A 21,646-nucleotide genomic window follows, 5' to 3' on the forward strand; every position below is an offset into this window, starting at 1 on the left:
CTACCAGAAATGGAGGGTTTGCCATAATAGGTTGCCGCGGGGGGGGGAGGGGCCGGGATTAGTGAACACGGTATGAGTACCCACCAGGTCTGAGGAACCAAAGGGGGGCAGGGGGAGGGCGGCTGCCCACCATCCATGTCTTGAAAGCCAACTGATATTCGAGTGGGCGTTGAGTTTCACACCAACGTTATTATCGATTATGACCGTATGCGTAGAAGAAGCCGCCGTCAACCTGCCGTTCAGGATATCAGTGGTGGTAGACAGTGACGAAAAAGAAGAGAGAAATAGCAATGGATGTCGTGTTGACAGTTAGGCTGATAGTGTAGCAACGAACAATACTGATAGTCTCAGCCTACTACGGCGAAAAGCAACACGGAGGAACAAGAGTACAAGAAAGCCTCCAGTCAAGTGGGGGCGGTAGGCGCACAGTCTCAGTTTGGTTATCGCGGTAGTCAAAGTGACCCTAGTGGTAGAAGGATCAAGCATCGGCGCAACCGATGCGAGTAAACCAGAACAGCGATACGGGGGAGACGTCCTCATTCCGAGTGATAGGCGATGAAGGATAACAAGAAGAGAAGTCCAACCGTACCCTCGTGCGTGTTCCCTGACTCCATTGGTCAGAAGCACCGCCGAGCAAGAGAGAAGAGTGTGTTCTGGTGGAGGACTGTAAACAAAAAGTATGGAAATACGCGCACGCTGCCAAAAAGCAGGGAAGAGCATTGGGACTGACCTAGCTTCTTCGGTCGTTAGTCCGGAAGACTTGCTTGCTCGAGCAGAGACTGGTTATCTTCTCAAACTGGCACAAGGATGCTGCGCATACGCTGTTTTCTTGTAAACTCGGGACGACAGTACAAGGTGGTGACACAGTAGCTGTCTCGAAGAAATGGACTGTGCATCGAGGAAGGAAATCTTTGAACCACTGGAGTGTAATGTGCGGTGATGACACCAACAAGGCTTGCGCACTGACAACAGCTAGATGGTACATGAGTATAAGTGGCGTCTTCGTACGGGTGCCGCTGGGTAAGTAGAAGAAATTGCAGAGGTTAGGCGGCCACTCTGTACGAGCCCAACAACAACTTTGAGGGTTTGTGTGTTTTCTTTCCTCCGTGTACAGAAGCTCGTTCACGCCACATCTTTATGTCAAAGAGTGAACCACATCGCCGAGTGGCGATGTGCCAAGTCAAGTGGTAGAGAATTTACTGGGAGCGATGTAGTGTCAGGAAGCAGGCGCCCTGACCCGTAGAATTATATAGCGTGAAGAAAAGCGGGCTGGTGGACGACGCTACCGGACAAAGAGTAGGGGAGCAGCAGGAAGAGAGTGATAGAGAAGCCAGAGCAGCCACCCCGAGGACGGTGGTGAAAAGCAGAGGCCACCCGGAGGGGCGGCCGAGGCGGAAAAGAGAGAGGGAGTTCGAGTTTATCTATCGCCTTGCGCAAGAAGCGGAACGTCCTGTTTTCCGGAGAAAAGAAAAAGGGAAGATCGGGAAGAGCAGAACGGGAAGGAGAAAGCAAGTTTGTTGCGGTACTTGGTGAAGCGAGCCGCACGTTTGTTGCTTCCTGTTTTGCCTCTCGCGTACGTTAGGAATAGAGAGAGCAGACGAACTTGTTGCCCTGGGGGATGTTTTTTTTTCTTTCATCGTTTGTGTTCTGTATTGGTCGGGAGGTCGAAGGGTGTGATGATTCGGAAACAGTGTGAAGACACGTGCGGAGAGCGCGGACTCTCGTTTGTTTACAGTCAGTTCTCGTTTCGGTCCGCGCATCGGAGACTTCGTGGCGGATACACGTTTTCTGCGTGGCCACTTCACAAAAAAGACTAACGGGAGAAACCGAGGGGGGCCAACGTTGCGGAATCTTGAGTTTCTAGTGTCGCCGCCCTAGGAAAGAGCGACTTGACCATTGTTGCACGGAGTCCGGCATACCGTTAGACTCCAGCTCTAACAAGTTGGCCGACCTAATAGTTTGGTGTAGTCGAGACAGTTCGATACACGGTGAGTGACACCTCACTTTTCCGGAAGGGACCTCTCAGTATGACATCCGGAGTGGAAGGTTCTGCTTACAGGAGCGCGATCGAGTCGCTCGGCATAGCACGGCACTTGGTACCCTTCATAGATGCTAGCGGACGGTGTAAGGTCGTCATTAGTGAGGCACCACGTCGGCTTGTTCGTCAGTTTTTTGGTAAAGGCAGGATGCACTGAGAAACTCGCGGGCTCGCTCTCTCCCGGTGCGATGGGACTTTGGGCGCAGTCGTCTGAGCCCCTATTCCCTGTACTCGTAAGGACGATACGCGATGCAAAGCCGAAAACATGGGCAGCTGCCAAATCAGTCCCGACTCTCCACCTTGGAGTACAAGCGCAATGTCTGCTCTAGTCCAGATTCGCGCAGTAACATGGCACTTGAACGGGTGCACGGGTAGGTCTCTCTTACCCTCGGCTGGACCGAGGCGCCTGCGCTTTCAGCTCCTTGTTCTTAGTGGAGTGACAAGAAAGTTCAACCGAGTCGAAGATCCCGGGCATCCAGCTGCATTTCGGCATGGCTGTGATGCGGCTACCCACGAAGCAATGTCCAGCGCTCTTCAAAAAGAAATGAGGCTTCACACTGGAGGACGCCGTCATCCTGGCCGATAGAGTACGCCGGGCAAACTCGGTGCAAAGCCAAAGTGAAAAGCCCTCTTGAAGGTTCGACCACACCCGCAAAAGCCCCATGGGTCGTGCACGTGTGCTCGCCTGACTTCCGACCGCCGCCTGTTCCCGGTCAGAGTCAGACCGTGGTGTTTCAGACTGGCATTGAGCCTCATGCTTCTGTCACTTCCATTCTGTTCTTTCACACGTCATTTCCCGCCCGGCCTTCATCTTACTTCCCTGTGTGTTTCAGCATCTCCTTAAGCCCGAACACGGACCGTAGCTGACACACGGCAGGCGCTTACCAGGAGTGCTCTGCCAGGGGAGTCAAGCCGACTTCTAACCAGGAAAAGGGAGAGCAGCGGCCCGTTTCGTTGAGTTTGTCGAAGTGGACTATCCGTCATGAAGCCTGTGGTTGTCTGCTCGCTACTAGCACCTCTCCTTCTGACAGGAGTTGAGGGTTTGCGGAATGGACCTGCCGAGAGAGGTACGTCCTGGACACAGAAACCGCGAGAGTCTGGAGTTATCTGCCAAGCCACTCAGGCGGATGATCTCGACTGCGTAACTTCTAAAGTAGCCACAGGGTGCAGGAAAAGAAGGCGTGAAACAGAGTGAACGGGCACTTACCATAACTTCACTCGATCCTTCCAGGCGGACCGCTGTTAGTGACTCACGCCCGTTCGTAAGGGGGGACTGACTATGGCCTCGAGAATTTCATTGCTGTTTCGATGTTGTGCAGCCCTAGTCGCACCAAGCGGCATCTCTTTCGAAGAGCAAGTCGAGAAAGTAGGAGCACGCGTGTCCACATTCAGTCGGAACTGGACTCCTGGTGCAATAGCCATTACAAGAAGTTGTGTTCAGGCGGCAAGAAGGCTTTCTGCGACAAGACAGCACTTGCTCGCTACGGCAAGGGGATTACCTCTCAGCAGACAAATCAATGGCGTTGCTATTCGAAAGAAAGCTTGAATCCAGGAGGGCGCGAAGTCCAATGTGTTGACGATTGCGGACATTACTTCCCTTGCATTGGAGTCATAAACTCGAAGACAACTTCACACTCAACAGCTGAAAGCGACATCGCCAACTTCATCCAAAAAGCGGTGCCCAAGTACTGTAGCCCGATCCAGGCCGCAGGAGACAAGTTCTGCGACAGCGTGTCCAAGGGGGCTGTTGCACGAAAAGATACCGGGAGAGCTGGACAAGAGACTAGTCAATGGAGATGCTATGAGAGGGTACGTTTTGTTTCGATTCGAGAGATATGTCCCATGTGTCACGCACCCAGACGGGGGATATCACCTGTGCCAGCTGTTGTTACTTGCGGTTGTCCGTATCCTTCTTCAGGCAAGCTTGACATACGAGGCGTCAGGTATATGCAAGGACAACTGCGGCGGTGAACGACTGTGTCCTGGCGGTCGCTCTGGTAAGTCATCGCCCACGACGCTTCCTTTCCTAGCAGCTAAGGCCGCATTTCAGGAAGGAAACCACATCGTAACTAGTAGTAAAGGCGAAGCCTCTGCGCGCGACTGCTGCGACGGAAGAGGTGTGGTGCAAGCAGACATTGAAAGCCTGGTGAGACGAACACCCATGAGCCGGTCTTTTTCGCTGTCTTTGTCAAACGGGGTTTGCGCTTGCAGAGACACAAGGAGATCTTACAAAGGAGCATTTTACAAGGGAAGCGGACTTGCAGAAGGCGTTCACAAATCAGAGAGCGCCCTGTGACTCGTTGTGTATCCCAACACCAATCAACCCTCCTGTCTGCGTCACTGACGAGAATCTACTGCAAAACACGAAGCGCAGCAAGGCTCAGGCAATGCTCGACGACGAGTGTCAGAGGCAATTTGACCGTAACTGCAAGAGCGGGCATAAGTCCTTCTGCGGCAAGGTGGCTGTCGCGCGGAAGGACAAAGGCAGGGCTGGCTCTCAGGAGAAGGCCGAATGGAGATGTTACAGCTTGTCAGAATTGGACTTTAGGGGGGCGTCCTCAGTGTGTATTGACGACTGTGGCAAGGAACTGAGGTGCCAGGGTGGGGTTAAGGGAGTGCAATCGGTTGAGCACACTACGTGGAAGCAGCTGCCCACGCTGATTGGGTCGGCGACCAAGACGTTTTGCTCTGCCCGGCAGGCTTCCGCCAACGACTACTGCAACGACGTTCGTCCTGGAACCATTGCGCGGTACGAAGCCGTCTCTGGAAACACCGAACCTAGGTGGATATGCATTGATAAGGTAAGAATGAAAGGGATTTCGAGCTGAAACGTGCTTGTGCTTGAATCGCTGCGCTGCACCCCGAGACCGGTGTGCATTGAATTGTTCTCGGACTCCTCGTCCATTTGTTTTTTTATTGTATCCCTTCAGCAAGAGCTTCGTCTGGAAGCCGAGAGCAAGTGTGCCGACAAGTGTAAAGGCTTCACAACGTGCGCTGGAGGGCGAAGCAGTAAGTCCGACTGTCCTGCCCGTATGACAGCTCTACGCTGAACCCCGGACACCATGTGACTGGTGTGGCGGTTTCCTTTCCCTTCTGGGACCTCAATGTCTTGTAACCTCTCTTGTGGGTACGGTCCTGCTTTCAGGAGTTGACGGTCCGCTCCCGTCGAACGGCCTGGAGGACGCTAGTCGAGGCATTTTGGACGCCATGAAAGATTCTGCGGGAGACTGTTAGCGGCGCAACATGCTTCCGGGATAGCGCATGGCAACTTGACTCAGTGAGGCGCGCCGCTGTCTAGCGCTTCTTTTTGTTTGACTCCGGGGCACCTACGGGGACGGCTTTATGTCGTCTATTTCTGCCTGCCTGCCTACACATTCTACTCCGGGCATTAACGGCCCATTTCACAGTCATGACGAGACTATTACCCAGTGGCTACGCAACATGCCGGACTTTTTCAAGTATTGACTTCACCATTGTGCGGCGCCGTCACGTGCACAGCCGCGTGGAAGAAAATCGGGGGTTCTCTTGAAGTGTGGGCACTTCCAGAGAACCCCCGATTCTCATCTGTTACTGGCACCAGCGAGGCGCACTGACGTACTGCTAGCCTGTACTGGGATACCTTGAACTGCAGACGTAAAATCCTAGCGAATTCTCGGACGACGGGCTGGCGAAAGGCAACTCGCTGGATGGCGGCTTAAAGAATGGTACTTTTAGTTAACAGGACTAAGCTACTGTCATTCGCCCGAGAAGCTCAGTTGAGCTTGAACGGGCAGCGAAGGACGAAGCCAATCATAGTCTACGATTTCTAAGTTGACTAAACTGACTGCCTGTTTATTTTGTTCCTTCATGGTTAATTGCCGAGATACTCTCCAGTGCATAGACATCCACATCTTCATCTCCGTAAAAATAGATATGTAGATGCAAAGTTACAAGCAGAGAGAAATGGACGGTCACCGAGAGGTCTGCAGTCCAACGAAGGAGAAGAAATCAACAGATTTGCTTTTGGATATCCAGATAGATAGAGGGGAGGTATTGAAAGAGAAGGCTATAAACATCTCTGTAGGAATGAGGAAGCAAGAAGGTAGCAAGTGTTGCGAGAGAGGCAAGAAGCTACTCACCTACTCATATACATACCCATCTATCTCAGTCTCCAGCTATCTGTATCTATATGTATATATTACATATACATAAGTATATATTTATATAGAGAGTAGATAAGGTGTCTGTAGAATCAACATGATGATGAGAGATGCTGTGGTGGTGGTGTCTGTGTGTGTCCCTCATAACTGGCTTTCTCTCCTTCAAACTTGAGTGTAAGACCTGGTGCCTTTTCTTTTCTCTTGTCTTTCCATAAGAATGAAGACGGAAAGAGAGAATAGCTGAGAAAGCTTAGCAAGATGAAAAGGCAAGGAAAACGATCCTTTTGCTGCTCTCCATTCAGTCAATCCACAGGCAAAAGAACCGATCCATCATTCTATTTCATTAGATCCTTCTATCTGTGAAGGTGTCTTTATTCTATCCATCTATAATCTATGTATCTGTCTTTCATCCATCTATCTCCTTACCTATCTCTCTTTGTCTGCCTTGTATCGGTCTCTGGCTTCTATTCCTATCAAGTCATCTCGAATTCGTTCTCCTCTTCACTACAGCCTTTGGTACGCCAACACGTTCTTTTCTTTTTGTATCCTTTTGTGAATACAACCACGTAGTCATATCAATTTTATTCGGGGGTCTAATGCTTAATCTCCTTGCAATGAAGAATTCCTTTCACGGACATAGTTTGATTCTTCCTCTTCTTCATCGACTGTGCAAAACGACTATACTCACTACTGTGGTGCATGTCTCATCATCTTATAATTCTCACGATTCTCTAACGAAGTAGGCTGTTGTCGCCTGTGTATGACAGAAATACCTCTTCTACGCCAAGTCAAAGAAAAAGAAGAGATATATACCATGAATGAGTGTATATGGAGGTATATCTATCTCTACATCTTTATCCTCCTCAACAATCCCTACAGGGTGAGAAGAAAGAACCTTTCTTTCTTCACTTCTTTCATGCATCCCATCCATAGGGAAGTTTCTCTCTGTATGTATAGACTTTCTCTATCGGTCCACTGCAGGGGAAGTCCGACAGCTCTAAAGAAAGGATTCTCGCTTTGCCGACTGCTTTCTTCTCCCCTGTCATGAAGCTATGTACGTGTGTGCGTGTATCTATCTGTGTATATAGGTGATAGGTATGATTTCTATCCCTGTAATCTGCTGCATCGGGCATGCAGATACATCTACACACGCCAATAAAGTTGGTAGTCGTCGAGGTGTGTCCTGGCATTCTCTCTCTACTTTTTTTTTTCCTGTCTCTTTTGTTCTTTTCTCTTGTGCTCGTTGCATGTCCCTCCTAGTGATACTTGTTGCAGTCATGAGGGTTTACTTGAGTGGAGGGGTCATTCGCCTGCTCTACCGAGGGCATCACCAGGAAGAGGCCGTCCTCCTGTTCCTTCTCTTCATCATCTTCTTTGTCACTCTCTAAGAAAGCAAGGAACAACAGATGTCGTGAGGGATTGTAACCCTCGAAAGAAATAGGATAGATAGATGGTTGCTAATTTTCATTTTTATCACGTCACTGGCACCACCAGGTTTACTTCTTTTTGATAGAAAGGAACGCATTCTCCTCTTCTTTTCCTCTTGTGTTTTGTCGATGAATTTCCATTCCATCCGTTCCTATGGTCCTCAGATCAGAAAGAAGAAAAAGAACCTCGTCAGACAGCCAGTCACTCCATAGACACAGTTATCACACAACAGAGAAGAGAACAAGACAAGACAGAACAGAATGAATGACGAACTAGAAAGAGCTCCACACACACAAACACACCCGAAATCTCTCGTACTCTTCTCCATTTGGTTTTTCTCTGCCTCTCCCTCTCTTACTTTCTGTCTCTCTACTCTGGATTCATTCGATTTCTTCACTCATTCATTCATTTTCAACTCTAACGTGTCCACCACCATTCTCATTTTATCCTGTTGGTTTTCATCGTTCTTTTCTATTCCCTCTCTCACCGAGAATCTTCTCTAAAGTGTGTTTATCTTCGTCTTCTTCACACTACTCCTCGACCACCAGGGTGCAGTGTACATACACCTACCCTCCACACAACATCCATACAGGTGTACGTCCACCGCAGCGACATACTAAAGACACAGACAGAAGACAGAGAGACACCACACCTATGTATCCTTCAATCATCTGTATGAATACACGTGGACAGCATGTGTCTGTGTGTGTACAGTAACAGAAGATACAGAGTAAGATGTGTCAATGGAACGATACAGATACGCTCCTCTTCCCTGTATATAGATATGTATGTATCATATATCGGGAAGTATGGAATGACAGATCAATGTGAAGAAGAGGTGTTTTCCTCATCTTGTCGCTATCAAGGCGCGGATGTGCTCGTTGTTTGTCGCGTATGGTAAGAATACGAAGAGGAGAGAGATATTCCTTTTCTTTGTCTGTCTCTCGTCAATCGAGAGGTGAAGGGTGAAAACGAAGAAAGAATGAATGAATGGAGATGAGAAAGTGAGGAAAAAAAAGCGAAGAAACGCTGCTGGAGAGAAGGAAAGAAAGATGAAAAGAATCCTTTCTTCTTCTTCTCTCACTCTTCTTTCTTCATTCCATCCCTATCTTCCTGTCTCTCTCTCCACGAAAGAAAGAAGACCCGGACACAAGGAAAGAGAAAAGAAGAAGAAAGACAGGCACCACAGCAAAGCAAATTGAGAATAGACATGCTGTAGTGAGGAACACACACAACTCACCAAGAAGAAAACAAGCCGTTCATTCACATGCAGACAGATACACATACACATATCAAATTCATTTATGTGTATGATAGAACTCACTTCCCTCTCTATGTAAATCCCCCTCTCTTCTATCTTTTTTCTCTTCTTTCATGCAATCGCTTTCTACTATCTTCTATCTCTCTAGATTGATCGATCTGTTTCTTCAGAATTCCATACAGATCTTCTTCATCTTCATCGTAAGTATCGCAGGAACAGGAATAGTGGCGGGAGTTACTCTTCTCTCCTCTCGGCCTTCTCTTTTTAGTCTACTCATCCCTCACCCTTCTTTTCCTCTTTCTCTCGAACAGACTCTTCTTAGTATCCCCTCCCCTCCACATCTCTTTCCTTTCATCCTTTCCATCTCTTGTCGTGTCTCCTCTTGCCCTGTCTCCCTTCTCTCCCTACGCGGGTGTTTGCTGTTGAGAAGACGACTGAGGGAACCTCTAATTAGAATACTCTTGACCACTACCGCTAGTATTATTATGATGATCATTCACTCCGTCAGACCCCCCTGAAGAAGACGACGGCGAGGCCTGGGGGTTTTGCTGACTGCCACTCATATTCGCCTTTTCTTCGATCTCTTCTCCTGCAGCTCCTCCTGAAGGATTCTTCGTCCCTTCTTGGGATGGATTCGCATTCGGCGATGAACCACCCCGGTTTCCTGCAGGAATAGAAGATTTCAAGAAGAGCCGAAAAGAAAGAAAAGATGGAGGAAAGGAAGAAAGGAAGAGAAGAATGAGGAAAGAAGGAACAACAGAAAAAAGAATGAAGAGATATGGACAACACCGATGATTAGGAGCGGCTACTGCGACTGAGAATGGATTTGGATAAATGTATTCTTCTTATCATTGGGGAGAGTTATCATTGTCGCTATCATAAAACGAGAAAAAGGAAGCAGGAAGAAACCAAAGACAAGATGTAGAAGGGAGGAGGAGTCTACGGAGAGCAAGAATAGTAGGAGAGAGAGGAGCCGCAGTTATCAGGTGTATGTGCAGTTTTCAGGTGTATGTACACCCTAGAAGTGGTGGGATCTGGAGATACGTGAGTGGAGGACGGAGGCAACATAACGAGGACAGAGAAAACGACATTGTTTCTCTCTTCATGCTGTGAAGGAAACTCATTCAAACTTGGACCAAGACTATCACTCCCTAGCATATACCTCATACATACTACGTATATACAGATATATATCTCCAGGTATCGATACTGGATTATGACGTACTAGGGGTAGAGCAGCGATATATATATATATATATGTACACAAGATCAGATCTGCACCCACTTATATAGACATATGGAACCCAATATTCAAAGCTGCAACTCGACAAGGGTCTCTTCCTCTTCTTCGTCTCTATACATCTATACATATATATACACGTATAGGCTTGGCACCCATCCATCACTGATATGAATCTCTATGAGAGACATATAGATGCCACCTCACTCCTTGCCTTACCGTCTCCTGCAGGAGAATGTTTACTAGATGACTTGTGGTGTCTCTGAGAGAAAACCTGATGAACGAGATACTGAAGATCCTCGCGACGCCTCTGCATATCTCGAACAGTTACAACGGGGTCCACATATAAAGGCAGATCTCTCTGCTTCGCCACCTAAAGAACAAGAAGATGAAGAAAACAAGAAAAAGACAAAGAGAGGCAAGACGGCTTCTTCATTTCTGTCTTCAATCTTTGTACCGCAGAAAGAACGAATGAACGAAAGAGAAAAGAAACATGTCCCAAAGATGTGTATCTATCTATCTACGTAGTCTGTATGGAGAGAAAGAAGATATCGTGTCTTGGTTCAAAAAAGAAGTAGCCTTCTCCTCTTCCTCTCTCATGCTCGTAATAGCTTCTCTTGCTGACTCCATCAATATCTACTGTACATGCATAGGCACATCCGCATAGGAAGACGCAGGCATTAGATGGATAGATAGGTGTTCTCATGGAAGTAGACAGACAGCTATACTAACGACCACAGTAGTAAGAGAGAGGAGTAGGAGGACTCGGTAATATGTATATTGTCTATATGTCATCTTCGCCTCTTATTGAGAAGCAGTCCCGGACACGAGGAGACGAGAGATACGAAAGCAGAGAAGGTTTGAAGGGCGTAAGTCCATCAACTCCAAACTTCTCTCTCTCTTTTCCATACATTCACCGCTACTACAATCTTTCTTTGTTTCTCTCAGGGAGTTAGCTACCTCGTGTTGCTCTGTAACTTACCATCTCAGATAGCCACGCTTCTGTTTGGTTGGCGAGGTCATGTACTTTCCTTCTCTCTTCAACAGGGACATGTGCATACTCTTCATCATTACTCTGAGCTAACAATCGACTTTCCTGTTGTATGACAATCGACATGCACAAACGATGAATAACCAGCACACACACACATGATGCACAAATGTATACGGCGTCCTCAAATCAAGTCAGAGAAAGTAAGAAAGAGAGGCAGACAGCAAGCTTGTAGGGTCGAAGCGACATACATCGCCATCGAAACAAAATAAATCGCCTACCACATACATACACACTCACATACAGCATACCTCTCTTCACACATCTACATCCATGTATACATATACATAGTATCTAATCAGGATGTTTTCTACGTAACTAAATGTGTACGCATATGCACAGTCATACACACACGAACAGCACACATCTATATCTATGTATATACATCTATAGAATTCTATATATCTACACAAATACATATCTCTCTCTATATAGGCATGCAACACGCGGCTTCTTGGCGTTCTTCTTAGGATGTCGAAGACTTTCAAGAAGATGAGGAAGAAGAGAAAAAGAAGAAAGAAACTTCAAGACATCTCGATCTGACAATGAGGGAGGGGTCGTTTTATCTATGGTCATACATCATCCGCTTGACATCGAAAGACTAGCTAACACAAGCTTAACTTCCTCACTGCTGATGGTGTCGACGTGCGTGTCCAGACATCTCTATACCTCCGGCTATCTCTTCTTTGTTCTTCTCATACGCCGTCTAAACACACACTCTCTCTATGTACACGGACATACAGACACGCGTTCATGTATGTATATATTTGGATGTATATGACCAAACCTTGTCAGTCTAGATGCACCCCAGGGGCCTAGTCACTCTTAAGTTCCATATGGATACGTCTGTATGTGTCTCATGTGTATGACTGGATCAGGTGTGTTGGCGTTTACTCCTTCATATACGAAGACGTGGGTGTGGTGGTATCGGTATATTTCTTAGTCTTCCCCCGCCTTGTCATCATTTCTACTGTTCTATTCGCCTCTTATCCGTGTATAAGCCGAATACCCACCATCGCGACGAACCTCGTCATACTAAGAAAAAAAAGAAAGAAGAGTCATTACGAAGCAAGAGACATACAAAGAGTACTAAGCAAGAGGATGAGAGGGGGGATCATCACACGAACTTACAGAGATGCATGCATGTAGGTGTTGCTCAGCTTCTCGTCTGCCTTCATGATCTTCATATCGCCTTTGAATTTTATCGCCGATATCATGAAGACCTTGAAGTTTTGAGACAACCGCGCTTTTACTTACAGAGCTTACATCATACAAGACATCATCGATCCATGTCTGAACTTCTCCCAACTGTTTTTCTCCCGCTTTTCTTTCTGCGTCAGACGCGAAATCTCTCCATTTGCCAGTCAAGTGGTCGCGGAATTGATAGAGATAGGTCTCGAGTTCATTGAGTTTATCGAGCTTTTCTCTTGCCACGCGATCGTCATTCTCCATATTCAGCTCCTGTTCGCGATAGTCTCTCAACTCAATTCCAGTGGTGCGGCAAGCCGCCTCTTGGATCTGATAAGGAACATCTATCTTCTTCACAACTACACGTGAAGAAGAAGAGGATGAAGAAGAAGAAGCATCTGTCATAACAGCGTCTACAGAAGTATCTCCACCATCTGATTGAGATGACTTGCCTTGGGATGGATGATGACAAGGCTCGGAAGACGGGTGTTCGTGTTTCTCCTCCATGCCTGTTGCTGAAGAGGAAGAGGTAGAAGAAGAATCTTGAGCCGTAGTACTGCTCGTTGTGCTTCCTTCTTGTTGAGAGGAAGGAACCTCTGGTTTCATTGAAGCATCTCCTTGTTCCTGTGGGACCAATTCCTCTCTCTTCTCTTTCACACAAACACGGACGAAACGAAGTAACCCATAGTAGTTCAGGTGTACATACACCTGAACTTCTTGAGGGAGATCTCCGGAAGATGATGATTTGTTCGTTAACGATATCTGGCATGTATCTGAATGACACAAACAGAGGAAGACCGGCGGATGACAAAGAGGTCAACAGAAAAAGATCGGAGGGTTTAGAAGTCTTCCACGGAAAAATGACATACAAATGAACACATGCATAAAGATGGCTAGATTCAGATCAACCACACACCTAAGAGACAGGAGGACTTATGTGCGATAGATATACATATATATAGAGAGAAAGATGTGTATATGCACAGGAATCTGCGCGATGGCGTTAGAAGTCCAGAGAAAAACACACAGAGGGAGACATGCAGTGGTTCTTTTGTATCTACACCTTACCTAACTGTGCTTGTGGAGAGCCTGGCGGTAGATCAGCATAGGAGGCTTTAACCGTGAAAGAAGACGATCGAAGGAACGTGAACTTTCTGATGGTATCTGTCTCTGCTCCTGGTGGAATCATATAGCAGCAAGATGACCCAGATGAAGAAGAAAGCGTTTGCAGACCTCCCCCTTCTGCTTCAGGAATGATATAGTGACCTTGGCCTGTAAGTGTCTGTACAGCAGAGGGCCGATCTTCTACTCTCTCTCCATCCCATGTGATACAGATAGGATATTGCAGTCTCTCTCCAAACCCAAACTCCTTCACACGGAAGCTTGCGGACGCCATCGCTGCCTGAAGAAAAGAAAGAAAAATGAAAGAGAAGCATTAGGAGAAGAGACGGAGGAGAGCAAGGAAAGACAACAGTGAGAAAAAAAAGATCAAGAAACGGGAAAGAGAAGCAAAAGGAGAAAACCAGAGATAGATAGATAGATAGATAGATAGAAGAAAGATGAAAAAGAGGAAGAAAGAAGACTGTTATGATCATGTTAAGATTCACCATCGGAAGGTGGAGATACATCCACAGAACACACACAGGGATACTCCCAAGAAGAGAGACAGCATATACGTGTATAGAGATGTTTTGAATATGGATCTATGCATGTACGTTTATGTATGTATTTCTTTACTACCATGACTGATTCCATACAAACATACACGACTGCGCATGCCTTTACCACAGATCGATCTATCTTTCTTTAATCTACTTCTGTGGCGCCCTGGACACCTAGCCTGTAACCATGTACATGCATCGACAAACCTCCATACATACGCTATATATGTATGAAGGATATACCGATACAAGGCAATACACATATATCTCTGTCCGTAGAGATGTTGGATCCAAGAGAGGGAGAGAGAGAGACGTTTTTTTGATGTACCTGGAGCGCGCATCCTCTAGCAACGGTTTCATCTCCAGCAAGAGTACGTGAGAGGTCGAGGCCAAAGACAGAAGAGATACACCGCTGCACCCAAGGAATACGAGTGCAACCCCCGGCTATCTCCACACTTGCAACTTCCTCCTTCGATTTCAAACCTGAGAAACCCCGAGAAACAGATACACTAAAGACGGAGAGATATAGAACGATAAAGATAGCCCGGTAGATAGACAAAGTATAGCCAGATAGATGAAGTAAAGATAGAGAGATCGATACACACATGCATGCACAAAAGAACAACATTTTTAGAGTATCACATATTCGAAGATATAGACAGATATGAAGAGACATACCAACAGACCTCTCATCACCTTATCCAAACACACACACATATATACATACTTAATAACCTCTACACATATCCATACGCAAAAATACATATGTATAGATGTATATATATTGGCGGCTACCTGTCTTTCTCTAGACGTCTGTATGACTACGTAGATTGCGTATGTATCTACTATACGATTCTTCGCCCTCTCCTTCATTCTGTCCAGCAGAAGCTGCATAACTTATCTACATAGTCAGACACACGTCTAGCGAAAGACAGCTAGCCACACAAGCATGCATACATCTATATTTATGTAAGTTTTTCTTTTCATCGGAATTCCTCGCATAGCAGACAGATACCTAGAAACGGAGAGAGAGGTAGTACATACATTGAGATTCTCCTTCATACACGGAGAAATACAGCTCACACACGGTGACCCCTTCTTCCATAGAGATCGCGCGATAGACGTTAACACAGCCAGGAAGGTCACTACAAGTCACGAAAACACCCTCGACTACTCTTCTCTCCTCCTCCTCCTCTCCATCGAACAGAAAGCTCTCTATTCTTCCCTTCAGACATGATACGAAGACACGAGGATCTACCAAGTCTACCAGTCCGGATGTGGATATACACAGATATATACACCGACAGGGACAGAGCAGATGTCTATATATACACATACGTATAGGTGTACGAAGGTAGATACGCATACAGATGTATACAGACGTATATACATATATATGGTATAGTGTTTTGTACCGCTTTTTTCTAAAGCAGATTGGAGAAGTTTCTGAAGTTTGGGTGCGAGGGTTTGTGAACAGAGATCTTCGAAGACATCACGAGTTAGGAGACCCGAGCAATCTTGGTCTTCCACTAGACATTCCACATGAAAGCCCGTCTCCAGATTAGCTGAGAGAATCTTCTTCGCTTTGTTTGCCTGGTCTTCCAACCTATGCAACAATCCCCCAGCAAGAAGAGAACAGAATCGAAGAAAAGAAGAAAAAAGGCAAAGTCTCTTCACATCATTACCTTTCACACAAGCAAACATGTAGAGACATGATACACGGAGATAGTAGCGGGAGATGTACATTGACGAATGGCTGTTGTATGAGCTCTCTGTCTATACCAACACAGTTAAGAACATTCTCTCTTCACCTTTCTGCTTCTGCAAGATCTAGAGAGAGAGAGAAAGAGGGAGATGGGCTGATATGAGATCTACTTCTTCGATTTCGTAAAGCTTCGAAAACGAAGGGAATAATAGAAGAGAACGAGCATCAGATAGGCCTGAACCAGACAGGTATCCTCTATCTCTCTACATGACCTATCTCAAACCGAAGAGCTCTCAACATGAGGAAGGAACCGTCGCCACGCTCGATTTTCTACCTCTACAATGACGTGACTGCTACTACTACTACTGCTAATCTTTTACTGCTGCTCTTGGGTGGTGGAGCACGACACCTTTCGTCTTTTTCTTTCTCTCTTTCCTTCTTTCATTCTCTCTTTTTTTCTTTCTTGTTTCTTTCTTGTACCCCCAGCTTTTCCTCTTCTCTCTTTCTTTTTCATTGTTCTCTTTCATCTTACTTCAGTCTGGCTTTAAGAGTTGCCAAGGGATTGGTCTGCGTTTTCTTCTCAAACTCGGAGGCAAAGTGCTTCATAATCTCATAGTCCATATCTCGACCTCCCAGCTCGTTATCTGAGACTTCGGCTAATATACGGAGACGATCAGACCAAAACGCGGCGATACAACATGAGCTTGTTGAATGCCCTACATTCACAAAGGCTGCTATATGAGGATGATCTGGAGAAAAGTGCTGGCGACGATACATCCCATAGTCCAAGCATGCTGTACATACACAGAAACACACAGGTACACACAATGGCGATGAACGTAACAGACATACAGATAGATACATACATGATAGATACCTTGAGAGATAATACACGTAGAACAGATATGCAGTGACGGACGAAAAGAGTAGAGACCTGAGACTAGATACGGACAGACACACATCTAGCGATTGATCTACGGAGATATCTATACATAGATGGATTCACGCATGTAGGTATGTTCAGAGACAGCGAAATGAAGAGAGACAGAGAGAGACAACCCATGGTGCTTTTGTTATGATGGATATGAGAGCCTCCGAGATTTTTTAGGCGGAGCTTCATTGCAAGAGGAAAGAAGTGAGTTGCTCTCGTACTCCTCATCCCCCTGAAAGACTAAGCAGTATCTATAGTGATACTATCTATAGTGGTGGCTCTTTCGTAGTGTTTACCGTTTACTCATGCTGAAAGAAACTCGAGGAAAAAACAGATCGATGCACCTTCCTTAATCATCGACATTGTATCTCCGCCCCAGACATCTCATTGGTCTCCACACATGTCTACCTTAGCTGTCTGTGAGACACCTCTTTCTCTCTCTGCTCCATCATGTATCCTCAGGTTTCTACCTACCATCTGAGAGCGAGAGTACTGCTAATAAATAACTACGTATAGATATCTACAACTGCACGTATGTCTATACAAGGTGTTATCATGTACACATCTACAGACACACATACACAAATCTATGTGGATGTAGCAATATATATATATAGAGAGAGAGAGAGCAGGAGAGTGAAGACGAGAAGGTGTCGTATGTGGATTTACTTGCAGCCATGTCGGAGATGATGCGTAGACACTTCAATCCCGCGATCTGCGAGGCATTGAGGAGGGCCGTTCTATGAGAATCTCGAAACCATGAAGGGCATGCAATGACAATTTCGCTTATCGCTTTCTGAAGACTTCCTTCAGCTACTTGACGTAGTTTTGTCAGAAAAGCGGCTGTCACTCTCTCTGCTGAAAACTTCATCTCCTTCCCTCGGTATTGAACCTAGATACAACAGACCCCCCCACACATACACGGACAACAGATGAAGGAGGCAAGGAGGAAGAAAATACATCTTCATTGCGAAAGCAACACAAAAAGAAGAGCGAAAAGAAGGAGAGAAGTCAAAAAAGGAAGATAGACAGGCACGATATCACCATCATGTCTTTCTCCGGAATGGACGAAGAATGAATGATAGAAATTGAAGACAAGAGGAGGAAGAAAGAAAGATACGGACAGGCGGAAACATCTATCTGTCTCTAGCTGATGTCTACCTCTGTCTAAAGGGAAAGCAATGCCTTTTGTATCTCTTGTCAAAGAAACCAAGATTAGGAAGATGTCAAGAGGAGGGCGATTACTAGTATTATTATAATGCATGGATAGACAGAGAAGGCGACCTAATCATTTCTTTACCGATGGGAGCATCGACACTCGAGGCAATCAACTTAGGTTCTCACCCTTCCCCCTCCCTGTCCAGGCAACACTCACACAGGAACAGACATTCAAATGTATATACTATATATACATGCATATATATAGATACATCTACACATATCTGGATAGTAGAATGTATGTCGATTTGTATGTATAGTGTGTATGTGCCTGTAGATGTCTTTTACCTGATAGCCCATGAGACCGTTAGGAGAGAGAGGAGCCATATTTTGAAGCGACATGCCAACTTCCTTCTGGAGAGATGAATCGCTGGGATCATGGACAACTCCAAGGATATTCTTAAAGTATCGACAAGTATTCTTCGCGTTACTTTTCATCTGTACATACACCGCACACACAAACACATATAAAGGTAGATACACACTACCCATACGATCCCCACTGCTACGAAACGAATAGCACAATCTATACACATCCACACGCACTAACAGAAACCATCTCATTCATATACATATATAGAGAGAGACATCTTTACACCCTTCTTCTGCATGCTAAGAACACGACGCAAGCCAAGGAGCTCGAGGAAAGAAGATCAACAAGCCTGGAAAGAAAGATATGCATGTGTAAAGCAATACCAAGACAGAACCTTCCTCTGAGCTCTATCGATGTATAAATCTACCGATCCATCAATGCGTGTATCTATCAAAGGGACGTAAGGCTGTACGTATCCTACAGTTCTAGAGTTAACATACTACCGTCATTGAAGAAGAATGGATGAAGGGATCCGAAGGTCAGCAGACTTTTCTCCCTCGTCTTCAAGAAGAAACGGAGAGAGATTCTTCACTCTCAAAGGGGAGATTCAAGAAAGTGTAGGTGGCAACATTAGACTGGAATAGATTCAGGATGACGAAGAATAGCATTTCTTCCCACATCTTTTCGTAGCATGACGGAACGCGGTGTATGTACACTACGCAGTGAGGTGAAGATGGAATGAGATGACAAACGAAAGAAGTGAAAGAAACAAAGGATGGTAAGGACATGCACAGAAAACCAACTGTACGTGAGAATCTCTCTGTCTACTCATCTCAACTAAACTGACTGCATATGGTAAATAGTTGTATACGGTCACACGGAAGAAAGAGGCACGAAGCGATATGCGCTAGAAAGAGGCTATCCTTGCTTGTCGTTTCTGGGTGGCTTTTCGTGAAGTTTACCTTCCCCATAAGAAAGGAGTAGATAGGGGAAAAGAGATGGACGGACGGTGAATGAATATGGACGTGCGTATGTATGTAGGAATGAATATGTATATATGTGTGTATATACATATGTATGACTTTGAAGAAGAAAACTTAACGAGGTGTCCCTGGAGATTTCAAACGGAGAGAGGGGAGAAAGAAGACTGACCTGAGCAAGAGCATGATCTCCCATAAGACGTTGGTCTTCAGTGAATCCGACAAGAGACGGCGTCACGCGATCTGAGAGCTCAGTTGTAACGACGGAGACAGTCCCTCTCTGGACTGTCGCCATGACGCTGTTCAAGCTGCCTAGATCAATCCCTAGGACCGCCATCGTTGCGACGTCTGTTGTTTTAAGGAAGAGAAAATGATGTATGAAGAAGAAAGAACGAGCCGTAGAGTCGAAAAGAGAGTTAGTAGGGACACTGAGAGAGACAAACGAGTACACGGAAGGCGAGAAGAAAGCCGAGATGTGGAGACCAGGAATTTATCGGCTGTTGAGTAGATGACGGTGAGTGAAGTGAAGACAAAAGGAGAGACAAGAGAAACCGACACGAGAGAGAGAAGAAACAACCGTAAATAATCACCAATAATATGATGATGCAAGAGGGGAAGAAAGCGAAGGAAAGGCAAAGAGAAGAACGTGAAGTAATGAGAGATTGCAAGAGGCGAGTGAAGAACGGCACAGGTGCCTTTCAGTGAAGAACTCAGAGAAGAGAAGAGAACGAAGAAAAATGAGTTAAGGTCAAATACACCAACGGCTTTGAGCTTGATTGATTCCAGTGCTTTCAAGGAGGTGAGTTTTGAAGTCGAGTATTATTGTTTTTTATGAGAGGGGAGGGGAGGAAGAAATTTCTCAGGATGAAAAGAAAGTTCATGAAGTGGTGTCGTCATACAGTGCGAAGGAAGTTTCTGCCCCGCAAGAGTAGCAATAATAGCAGCTCGTCGTCCTTTTCATTTCTTTTCTTGCTTTGCCACTAGTAATACGCAGGCATGGGGAGGAAAAAGCGTTAAGAGACACAACACGAAAAGAGAGATAGCCGTGTGAATGTTTCTCTTCGGGATGCGAGAGAAAGAAGAAACCAATCCTGGTCCTGCAAACACACAAAGGAAACCGACAAAAGGACGATACACACACAGTTGAAAAAAACGGCGAAACCTCCTCCGTCAGGACAATATGAGAAGGAAAAGAGGAGACTCTCTAGTTCTTCCTACGATGGATACGATCACACACCACCCAGTACAACCACTGCCGAGGGAGAAACTTCTCGAAGAACACGCTTATGCGTTTGTGTCAGATAGAAGACCACAACGGGATAGGTGCTGCACACACCTCGATGGTGGTGATGTGAGCTTGAGAGAATACGGAAAGCGAAGAAAAGTAGAAGAAAAGTCAATAATCGAACACCGATGGACTTCGCGAAGGAAACCCGTCGATTTCTTTTTGTCTTTCTCCTTCGAATCGCGTGGTTGTGGTGGGAGATGATGAGAAGAGAACGAGGGAAATGACGGGATGGTGATGTGTTGGTGGTGGATGATGGATGAATGAATGCGAAACGATCCACGAAGAGGAGAAAAGGAAAACCAGTCGAACGGAACACGCAACTCTTTCAACGTCCCCTCAAACAAAACTACGCCACTATGAGACTGTTGGGCCTTCTTACTAGGAAACAGTCCGCACGGGTTCTCTTGAGAAGAGAAAAAGCCATCCTTCTTTGAAACGGGAGGGACAAGAATTAGAAGCAGCAGTTTTATTTCATTCGTAGCATCTGCGATTCAAGAGAAGCGACAGCCTCTTGGAAGTAAGGTGGGTAGGGAGAAACGATCACCCTGCGAACTCGACGGGCAAGCGATGGAAAGGGAGAGAGAAAGGACGTATAGGGCGCGACCCTGGGGAAGGCAGTTTTGTGGGTTCCTCATTAGTGCACGCAATGAAAAGGAAGAGGACGTCTTCTCTGATCCCACTAGTTCCACCCATATTCGTGTACATCCACACTTCCCGGAGAAACAGTCGTCATCCAGAGGAGGGAAATGAAAGACGAGTCACTATTGCTCGGAAACATCACTCTGACCGATGAGTTTCACCCGCCAAGCAGCCCTGTGTTAAGCCCTCGGGGGCACGTTCTTCGTATGGTGGCAATGAGAAAGTTGTCATTCTATCAAGTACGGGAGTATTGAATGTTGTCGTGAAGGCTTGATGACAGTTTTCTCGGATCTAGGTGAGTATCCAGTAGGACAACGCGGAGGCGGAAGGTCCTCCATGGCTACGTGGGAGGAACTACAGTGGATTGATGCCGCGTCCGTGTTCTGTGCTGTAGTCCGTTACGTGGGCTGCCAGGAGGGTGCTTAGGATAGTCAGCATTCACATGGCAGCACTAGATTACAAGGAATCGAGGCTGACTCGACTGAGTGAGGAAGGGGAGTACGGAGGATTACGATCGGATACGGACCGGACTCTCATGACGGTCTGTGTAAAGGCTGCCGCAAGAA

At 46.2% G+C, this 21,646-nt stretch overlaps 2 protein-coding genes across 2 annotated transcripts; one reads left to right on the forward strand and one right to left on the reverse strand.

Annotated features, from left to right (window-relative positions):
- Window positions 1-3,357: 3,357 nt before the first annotated feature.
- Window positions 3,358-5,272, forward strand: CSUI_001369 (microneme protein 13; the record flags this gene model as incomplete). The annotated part of the gene is made up of 5 exons (XM_068061575.1): window positions 3,358-3,847; window positions 3,957-4,035; window positions 4,250-4,839; window positions 4,969-5,047; window positions 5,184-5,272. Coding segments are annotated over 5 exons (1,326 nt in total), but the record flags the coding sequence as incomplete, so codon positions are not given.
- Window positions 5,273-7,731: 2,459 nt separating this feature from the next.
- On the reverse strand, window positions 7,732-20,543 carry CSUI_001370 (uncharacterized protein). Its single transcript, XM_068061576.1, has 11 exons — window positions 19,326-20,543; window positions 18,149-18,298; window positions 17,312-17,534; window positions 16,244-16,505; window positions 15,422-15,612; window positions 14,335-14,489; window positions 13,414-13,747; window positions 12,289-13,118; window positions 11,089-11,202; window positions 10,326-10,479; window positions 7,732-9,530 (listed from the first exon to the last, which is right to left on the reverse strand). Exons 1-11 carry the CDS (start codon window positions 19,488-19,490, stop codon window positions 9,313-9,315), a joined length of 2,796 nt encoding a protein of 931 aa, XP_067926453.1. The 5' UTR covers window positions 19,491-20,543; the 3' UTR covers window positions 7,732-9,312.
- Between the last annotated feature and the right edge of the window lie 1,103 nt (window positions 20,544-21,646).

The sequence above is a fragment of the Cystoisospora suis genome (assembly GCF_002600585.1).
Source record: "Cystoisospora suis strain Wien I chromosome Unknown contig_542, whole genome shotgun sequence".
NCBI lineage: Eukaryota > Apicomplexa > Conoidasida > Eucoccidiorida > Sarcocystidae > Cystoisospora > Cystoisospora suis.

Excerpts from the sequence above, each read along its gene's own strand:
- CSUI_001370 (XM_068061576.1), bottom strand. The coding sequence starts at position 19,490 with ATGGCGGTCCTAGGGATTGATCTAGGCAGCTTGAACAGCGTCATGGCG. Across the intron at positions 18,299-19,325 it reads GAGATCATGCTCTTGCTCAG|ATGAAAAGTAACGCGAAGAA; the intron begins GTCAGTCTTCTT and ends GTGTATGTACAG. Across the intron at positions 11,203-12,288 it reads ACCTACATGCATGCATCTCT|GAAAGTCGATTGTTAGCTCA; the intron begins GTAAGTTCGTGT and ends GTCATACAACAG.